Consider the following 9,581-nt stretch of genomic DNA (forward strand, 5'->3'; position numbering starts at 1 on the left):
CATTATGCGTTTGTGGACAATACAGGAATCCCAACCTTTGATTGTTCTTCCTTTGCCACGTATTACCCTGTGCTTTGTTACGACAAGTCTCCCGCTGCACTTCCTTTGTCATAAATTTCCAAGTGTTTCTTCCGTCGGAGGATTGTATCTTTCTTCGCGGAAGGCATTCTTTCTGCGGAAGGGTCTCAACGGGGAAGTCTTCCACTAACGGAGGATTTTTTTTGTGTTATATAAGTTATTTGGTACACTACGTATGTACAACTAAATGGTGAAATATGATTCCATTTATACAATTTTTTTCATTGATGCATTATTGTATCAAACCTTTGGTGTCAGTGTCTACAATTTTATACAATTCATACATTTTTTTTCCAGATTGTGTCATTGTCCACACAAAGCCTTAATGCATAAAACTCACAATGTTATCATACAAATCAACCATTCTAGTTTTGTTTCACCAAATGATATCCTAGATTACATATTGGTTCGCATAAACTAATTCACCATATTATTACTTTCACGTTGGTTTCTACCAATATTATTCAACAAACCCTTAAAATTATAGTTAGGACAACTACCAATAGATCATTGTCTACAATTTTATCCAATTAAATACTCATTAATGTTGTAACAATTTTGACATGATAGGAAAGTTTTGAATACTCCGTTCTTCATCAATAATGGAGTCTTGGGTATTATCAACATCATCTAAACTAAGATACAAGCCTAAATGACTTCTTTCAACAAGGACTGATTCCAGATTGTAACATCCACGATACGTAATCCCAACTTACCCATAAATGAATCACATCAAAATGGGTAAAAAACCGTTAGTAATGTATTTTACACGGGATTGACATGTGGAACGAAATAGAGTATTATGCATGAATGAACAAACTTGTGTTTGGTTGGTCAATAAAATGAATTCAATCATCACACATGAAATCTCATTGCATCACAATCATTCAATCTCAACCCCGTTTTTTTCATTTCATTCTTCTTTCACCTTATTTTCTCGACATCGTCACCTGACCACTATTACAGTCACCGCCTCCGTCATATCCGCTGCCACAACCACTGTGACCCACTGCCACTACCAGCACCACAGTTGCCGTCATCACCTTCCGCCACCATCACTGTCACCACTACCACCACCATGACCAACGTCATCTCTACCACCACCACAATTTGACTACCATCGCCATCGCCATCATCACCACCACCTAATCGCCACCGCCTCCACCGCCGTTTTTGCCATCACCACCAATGCCACAACCATCACGGCCACTGCCATTACAATTTTTTTGGGAAAATTCCCAAAATGATCCAAAACAAGAGAGAGAAAATTAAAAAGATCCTAATTATGTCAAGATTCCCAAAACAACCCAATAAATATGTACTGGGGCGACGCTTTGGGAAAATAAACGACATGATTTAAAAACAAATCAAAATGTGACATGTGTAAAGAATCTGACACACCAGATGAGATTTTTAAAAATCTCGTCTGTTCCGACCAAATTTTATACTTAACTCACTTTTTAAAAAACCGTCTCTCCAGACGGTTTTTTATGTTTCTCGTCTGGTCCGTTCATATTATTTTTTCTTGAGATTTCAACTTTTTTAATTTCGTCTTGGTAGACGCATTTTGATTGAATTTCGTCTTCCAAGTTCATATTCCCAAGTTTCTTTTCTTTTAAGTTCAAATCCTATTTTATTCTCTTATTATATCTTTTTATATCTATATCGAAATTTCTATAACCGATCCATCAATCTCATAACAGTTTTAGCGAAATGAAGTATAAGAGAGGAGATCGAGTCGATGTTGCGGATTTGGGTCCTGGGTTTTTAAATCGAGTCGAGGTTACTTTAAACCGAGCTTCAAGTAAACCCAACAACTTCGAATGGTTGATGTTTGAATCAAGATTGACACCTCCCCGTTTACAGCTTGTTGGAACATATTTACAGCTTCCATCATCATTTTTTTGCCATTTACCACCATAACAAACAACAATATTATCAAATTTCAAAAAACCTAATCGAAACCTAACAAGATAAATACTTGAAGAAGTTGAAGATAAAATGGAAGAACATGAACATGAACATGAAACATGAAGATGAAGATGATAGTTTAATTTAGAAAAGCGGGGTCTACCTAAAACATAATTAAAAATACCGTCGGATTAGACGGAATAATAAAAGACATTGTCGGTCAAGACGGAATACGAAAAATCCTATCGGTCCAGACGATATTTAAACTTTTATAACCACCAGATAAGAAACTTGGGAATATGAACTTGGAAGACGAAATTCAATCAAAATGTGTCTACCAATACGAAATTAAAAAAACTCAAATCTCAAGAAAAAATTAATATGAACGGACCAGACGAGAAACATAAAAAACCGTCTGGAGAGACGGTTTTTTAAAAAGTGAGTTAAGTATAAAATTTTGTCGAAACAGACGAGATTTTTAAAAATCTCGTCTGGTGTGTCAGATCCTTTACACATGTCACATTTTGATTGGTTTTTAAATCCCGTCGTTTATTTTCCCAAAACGTCGCCCCAGAACATATTTATTGGGTTGTTTTGGGAATCTTGACATAATTAGGATCTTTTTATCTCTCTCTTGTTTTGGATTATTTTGGGAATTTTCCTATTTTTTTGGTTAATTATTTTTAAATTTAAGTATTGGTATTTTTGTCATTTCTTTTTCTTTCCGTCTTTCTTTATATCAAATAATATTAAATTTCATTTTTTTAAGTTAATCAAACAACACAAATATTATTATTTTCTTCATTTCATTCCCTCCTCAATATATTATCATATACCAAACATACTCTTACATTCATATTTCATTAATTTCGTCTTAGCTTATGAAAAAATCTTTTTATTAAACTAATCGCATCATTATATATATACTGTATTCAATCATACAAATGGATTGACCAATCATGTTCCTAACGTGGCAGGCACCAACCAACTTCATAGTCTCTTACCTTCCAGATCACCTATAGCATTTGACTCATATTTTCAATTTATAAACTATTCCAAATTGTTACTAACTAATTACTTTATCATAGTTCATCGAGAACCATTATACTTACGAATATTACATAAAAATATTATGATTTTCACTATGCACATTTTTTTATTCTTTTAAACCAAAAAAATATGGGTAGTTCGAGGTGACACTTGGTAATTTAATTTTCAGTTTCAAAAAATTATATTACGTTCTAGTTTGTAAAAGTCGGCTAGAACCAATATAAATGATTGCAGCTCGTGAAACACACATAATCCAAGTCCAAATTAATAAAAGTCATGTTATATTCTAATTCCAGTCGTAACACGCATTAAATCAGAGAATTGATGCCGAAAAACGCCAAAAGACGACCCCCACATTTTGTTACATATGCTTATTGAGGCAATGACGTTTTGTAATAACACCAAAGTAACCATGCATTTTGGCACTTTACTCTTAAAATTTTAAAAATAAGTTATGGCTTTCGGATTACTTGAACGTGACCAAATTCCTTAACCCTGTTCTACATTTCCACATATACATCACACATTCCTTCACAAGTCAAGAATCATCTTTCTTCTTCCAATCTCTCTTAAAAAAAGACTTCTTTCTGGGAAGTCTTTCCAAACATAATTATTGTCATCAAAACATCCCCAAGACACCCAAAAACACATTCTTCCAACAACCCCTGTACATGTTCCAATCTTTCTTGATTCTTTGATCTTTTGAGCATAAACCCACATGAAGAACAGACACAAAAACACATTCGTTATAACTTTATCCACATTTCTTGTTCAAATCCACCTCATGTTATACACCACGATAATTACCCATTAATTTGCCACCAGGAGTTTGAGTTTACTTTATTCTTTTGAGGTTTTGATCATACACCCACATGGAAAAAACCCACAAGATTGCAGTGATCGTATCTTTATCTATTTCTTTAGGTATATTCATTGTTTTGGCTTTAGTTTGTGTCTGTAGAAGAAAAGTGTCCAGAAAAGATAAATCTTTGGACACAGAAGCAAGCTTTAAAAGCAAAGGAAAAGGTGTAGAAGAACTCGAGATTAATGGGGAATTGATTAGGTTTAATGGTGGTGAAGATGTTACTAGTGTTGATATATTGGATGCTCCTGGTGAAGTTATTGGGAAATCTGGTTATGGGACTTTGTACCGGGCTAATTTGGTGAGGATTGATTCAGTTGCTTGTTTAAGATTCTTGAGACCAACTTGTACAAAAAAGGTACAAGATTTGATGCATTTGGTACAGCTTCTTGGGTCAATTAGGCATCCTAATTTGGTCCCTTTATATGCTTTCTATTTTGGGCCTAGAGATGAGAAGCTTCTTGTTCATCCCTTTTATGAATGTGGAAATTTGAGTCAGTTCATTAAAAGGTAATTTTCCTAATTTGTCCCTTTTCTTGGTTTATATATTTTTTATTTTCTTATATTAAAGTGATTATTATGAATTTATAAATTAGACTTATAACTTAAAAGACCAGCTAGATAACATATAAAACACAAAATTTTACCCAAAGTTGTCTGCGATCTCTAGCGTATGAGGTCATCTTTTGTCATCAGGTTACCATGTAGTCAGACTTTAATTATTGACTTATTAATGATAAAAAAAAATCACCCTGGTTCAATTTTCAATTATGCACTTTGTCAGGGATGTGGTTTTAACTTTTAAGGTCATAGAATAGAAATGCAGTCATTGATTGTACAGTTCAATCATTTGATGCTGAGGGAGTGAGAGTGTAGGACACAAGACTTTTCCTAAAGCAAAGGCAATTCTCTTGTGTTCATCTTTTTATAAAAGCATAATGTGCTTTTGATCTTTCTAGCATAAAGAGAATTCGATCATAACAAAGCTCGTTGGTTCAAGTTACATGTGTGCACCCTTTTAAAAAGTTAAGTTACAAACAAAAAATTGTAACACAATTTCCTATTTGTACTTCTAAACCTTGACGAATTAACCCATGATTATATTCTAATTTTATTGTTAAATATAAACAGATCAAAAGGATGAGTGTCGTAAATGGACAGTGATATCTAGGATATCAAATGGCATTGCTAGAGGATTAGATTATCTACATACCGGGCTTCAAAAACCAGTCATCCATGGAAATCTAAAGTCAAAGAACATATTTCTTGATCAAAATCAGCAGCCAATTGTATCAGATTTCGGTCTACACGACTTTTTGAATCTAAGTGCAACTCAAGAAATGCTGGAAGCCGTTGCTGTAGAGGGGTACAAAGCTCCCGAATTGATCAAAATACAAGATATGAGCGAGGCAACAGATATCTTCAGTTTTGGAATGATTTTACTAGAACTGCTTACCGGTAAAGAACCACTTCGAGTAACCCCTGACCAAGGTTTACAGCACTATGACATCATGTTTGATAAGATAAATGGTGATGAAAGCTTGATGAATGAAGAACGCACTGTGGGATTCTTCCAGCTTGCAATGGCGTGTTGCTCTCCATCCCCTTCTCTCAGGCCTGATATAAAACAGATTTGTAGGAAACTTGCAGAAATTTGATAGAAAGAAGATCAAATTATGTGGGGTTATGATGATAATGGAGAAGCTAGACCATAAATCTCAAATCTCAAAGATCTACCTTACAAGGGTACTTACTATTCGTAACACCCAAACAGGGTGACACTTTTGACTAATTTACTTATAGAATGGGGCATGCTCTTATTAGCGATAAACCCGATTCCCGCCAAAGTATTCAAAAACATTTAAAATGATACTTGTATAGAATCAAATAGTTATTTTTTCTTTTGTTGTAATTAGTTCCTAGCATATATGAAGTTCTCCATAAATTGCGACTGTGAATGCGATTATAAGGGATGCGGGTGCGATTGTAGTGGGATGCGGATGCAAATGCGATTATTGGTGACTATGCGATTGTGATTCACAATTTAACCCAAAATCCAAAACTTCAACAGACCTATAATCCACACATTTTCCAACTCTCAATGCACTCACTACTAGAAAACAAGACATTTGCGATCACATTTTCGGTTGCAAAACGGTCGCAATTTTGCTGTTTCGACCGCTTTGAAACCGAAAATGCGGTTGCAAAAACGCAGGTCACAATTGCCCTGCTGTGACCATTTCGCAGCCGCCTTTAGATTGCTACCACGATTCCGTCGCAAATAAATAAACCAACCGCTGCTGCTGTCGCAAATATACCGACCGCTGCTGCAGTCGCAAATGTTCCAACTGTTGCTGCTGTCGCAAATATTCCGACCGCTGTTGCAGTCGCATTTTTGCAACCACTGGCTGGCTTGTAAGATATGCAATGCATTTTTTTGTGTTCGTAATGCCGTTAATTCTTTGCATAAAAATATTAAAGAACTTTCCATATATAACTAAAAATATTTATAAAATCATGAAAATATAGATGCAAACACAAATCAAACTAAAAATTCTATAAGAAAATGTTCAATATTAACATAATAAAGTAAATAGATATCGCTTGTGGATATACCGGTGTGACCACCATGCCCAACACCACAACAACTAGCACGACCACCACCTTGCTCAATACCTTGATCACTAGGTTGACTACTTCCTCAACCACAACTCCACCTAGCACCTGGGCCCATAGTACGTGCCATGATATACACAACAAAAAGAAAATCACAATTATTTAGACACAACTATTAGATCTTTATATATATATTTTCTTATGAGAAACGAGTTGTTACAATAATATGTAAAATGATTTACTGTACTCAAATGCCAAACCATCCGAACATCCAAACTTACGAGTTGTTACAATAATATTGCTATTTGTTCTTGCTGCCAATGTTGGCTTGACAGTAACCATCGTCCAATTTATTTATTTTGATCTTCTTATCTTTTTACAAAGTTTTTACAAAAAAATATGGATACCTATAGTTGTATCAAACAAATACAGCAAGTTCTAGAAATATTTAAAAGAAAATAGTCTAAGTTACACTTTACCTTAAATACAGTTGACCAAATTCTTAGAGGTTCTGCAAATCCAAAATCAATGGCAATAACTAACTTCTCTTATCTAGTTAGGTGAGTGTAGGATTCAAAACGATGGTCAGGCATTAAGCAATAATGTTCTGTTAAAGTCAACAATAGTCTATGGTTAGTTAGTGACAATTATTGGGTCAAGGGTTATTTATGAAATTTGTTGATACTTAATTTGTGACTGTTTCGAGGTATAGTTGTTTTCTCAACCACTTACAAAGGTGAAGGGTTTAAAGTGCTATTTCTAAAGCATGGTCGTTAACATATTCAAGAGTAAGCACGTTAGGGTTCAACTACAACGGATATGAGCCTATTTTCATTCACTCTTGTTTTGATTTCGTTATGTATCTCCTTTCGTACTTGGATCCTTTGTATTGTCAAGAATAACAACCCTATATCAATTGTATGTATCATATTCGTTTTCAATATGATGTGAGAGTTAGGGTTTCATATTAAATTCCGCTTGAACACAAGTTGTTTATAGTTAGAACTCGGTATTATTACAAAGCTACTCTAATACTTGTAGAAAATGTGAACTAAATTTTAATTATTTTGTTTTATTTTTATGGATTTGTGTTATGTTTCCTAATTAGGTACAACTTGAAGAGGTAACTTATTTTTAAATGAATCAAAATCTTGTTAAGAGGTTCAATGCTTTACTGAAATGTTGAGTTTCATAGTTGAGGACGTAGCCATTATGTTTGGTGTATTTCGAAATCTTTTGTAACCATCTATGTTTAACGAGTTACTCCAACGCACAGAAAGTACTTGTTAGCATCAATTTATTAGAGTAAACCTTACTAATCTGGTAACTTTTAATTGGATGAATGTCACTATTTGCTCTGCTTATTGTTATTAGATTGCAAATAATCGTCACTTGGCATGAGAATGCTTCTGTTTAGTTCATCTACTTATACTATTCAAGCAAGACAATTTCATATGTTATTCAATTAGACCCTCCATATAAGCTGTAAGTGTATAAGTTTCCATTTTTATAATTTTCCCATGATAAAATAAAGACAGAATTACAAATTTTGTCATTTAAAAAAAACCAAATTACAGTTCACCACCACCAACACCCACCTTCACACCACCATTCAACCTCCAGCAACCACCACCAAACCCACCAACCTCCCCTCCAAAACCCAATTCCATCTTCCAGACCAAACCAAAAACCCCAATTCCATCACCTCCGTCGTCAACCGGATCTCCTCCTATTCCTCCGCCGTCAGATCTGACAAATTCAAAATCACCAGACGAACATTCGCCTTCTCCGGCGCCGTCTACGGTTAGTGATGTATCAGCCGAAGTGAAGAACCGAAGAAGTCGTCGGCGGGAGGTATGCGCGCCGGGAAGAAGGTAGGCGTTGCGTTTGGATTGATCAACGCCGTGAGTTGTTTGATATTCGCCGGAGTTTTGTACCGAAAACGGCAGCGTTTCACTTCAGCCAAAGCTGGCCGATTACAATATGGTTTTGCACCAAGAACCCTAGTTTGCCGGACAAAATAATTGATGCGGAGTTCAGACAACAATGGACTGTACTTGACTGACTTTTTGGTTTTCACATGACCACGATGGTTGCCCAATTTGAACCCAGATCTAGTTCGAATGCAACTGGTGGTTATTGGTAAGTTACCTTCAGCGCCGCAAGGTGGAGACTCCTTACCGGAGTCAATTTCAGAAGCAATTGAGGAGGTAATCGAGCTTTCAGCCAAGTTAGTGTCATCTCGTGTCTCCGATTGGTGTTTAATTTCATGATATTAGACATAATCGGTGGTTTTGGTGGGGTATTTGGTGGGTTTAACCCACCACTTGAATATATCAGCCAAAAAGAGAGAACGGTTAGAGAGAAGGGGGTTGATGGTGGGTTTGGTGGTGGTTGCTGGAGGTTGAATGGTGGTGTGAAGGTGGGTGTTGGTGGTGGGTTTGGTGGTGGTGGATGAGTTCCGGAAGAAAGAGATTGTGTTACATAAACTTTTTGCAGGTGTAGACGAAAAGACTAATATGCCCTCACATGCGCCTCACGTGAGGGCATTTAACTGAGTTTTTCTAACTTAGTTAGCATAAAGGACATAACATGTAGAAAAAAAAAGTTTAAAGTACACCGCCTACAAAGAAATTAAAAAAAGAACATGAACCGTAATTTGTTTTTTTTTAAAGGACAAAATTTGTAATTCTGTCTAAAATGAAAAACATGTTGTTGGTAGAAATATAACTTACTACTTTGCTTTTAAAATGTTTGTGGTTTACCAACTAAAATATGATGAATTCATGCTAGCCTTCTCTTTTTTAACTGATATAGATTCACAACATTCCATTTTGATTTCTTTTAAAATACAAATACAAATTATTCTTATTAGTATATGTATTTTAAAAATTTATTTATATCTTATTAATCAATAAGATATGTTATTATGTATATTATTAAAATTAATCTTTTTTTTATTTAATTACTCGTGTATTACATGGGCTTTATCATAGTTTTTAATAAAAATGGGTCTATCGCATTCTATCAAAAAATAAAATTAATTAATAAATAAATAAAAATT

The 9,581-nt window shown here is 34.8% G+C and overlaps 1 protein-coding gene across 1 annotated transcript; it reads left to right on the top strand.

The window, feature by feature from the left end:
- Positions 1–3,911: 3,911 nt before the first annotated feature.
- On the top strand, positions 3,912–5,864 carry LOC143552024 (putative kinase-like protein TMKL1). Its single transcript, XM_077042331.1, has 2 exons — positions 3,912–4,395; positions 5,033–5,864. Exons 1-2 carry the CDS (start codon positions 3,912–3,914, stop codon positions 5,557–5,559), a joined length of 1,011 nt encoding a protein of 336 aa, XP_076898446.1. The 3' UTR covers positions 5,560–5,864.
- The last annotated feature ends 3,717 nt before the right edge of the window (positions 5,865–9,581 follow it).

The sequence above is a fragment of the Bidens hawaiensis genome, unplaced genomic scaffold (genome assembly GCF_021521415.1).
Source record: "Bidens hawaiensis isolate Kalapana, Puna unplaced genomic scaffold, B.hawaiensis_p1.1 tig00016756_1, whole genome shotgun sequence".
NCBI classification, from domain to species: domain Eukaryota; kingdom Viridiplantae; phylum Streptophyta; class Magnoliopsida; order Asterales; family Asteraceae; genus Bidens; species Bidens hawaiensis.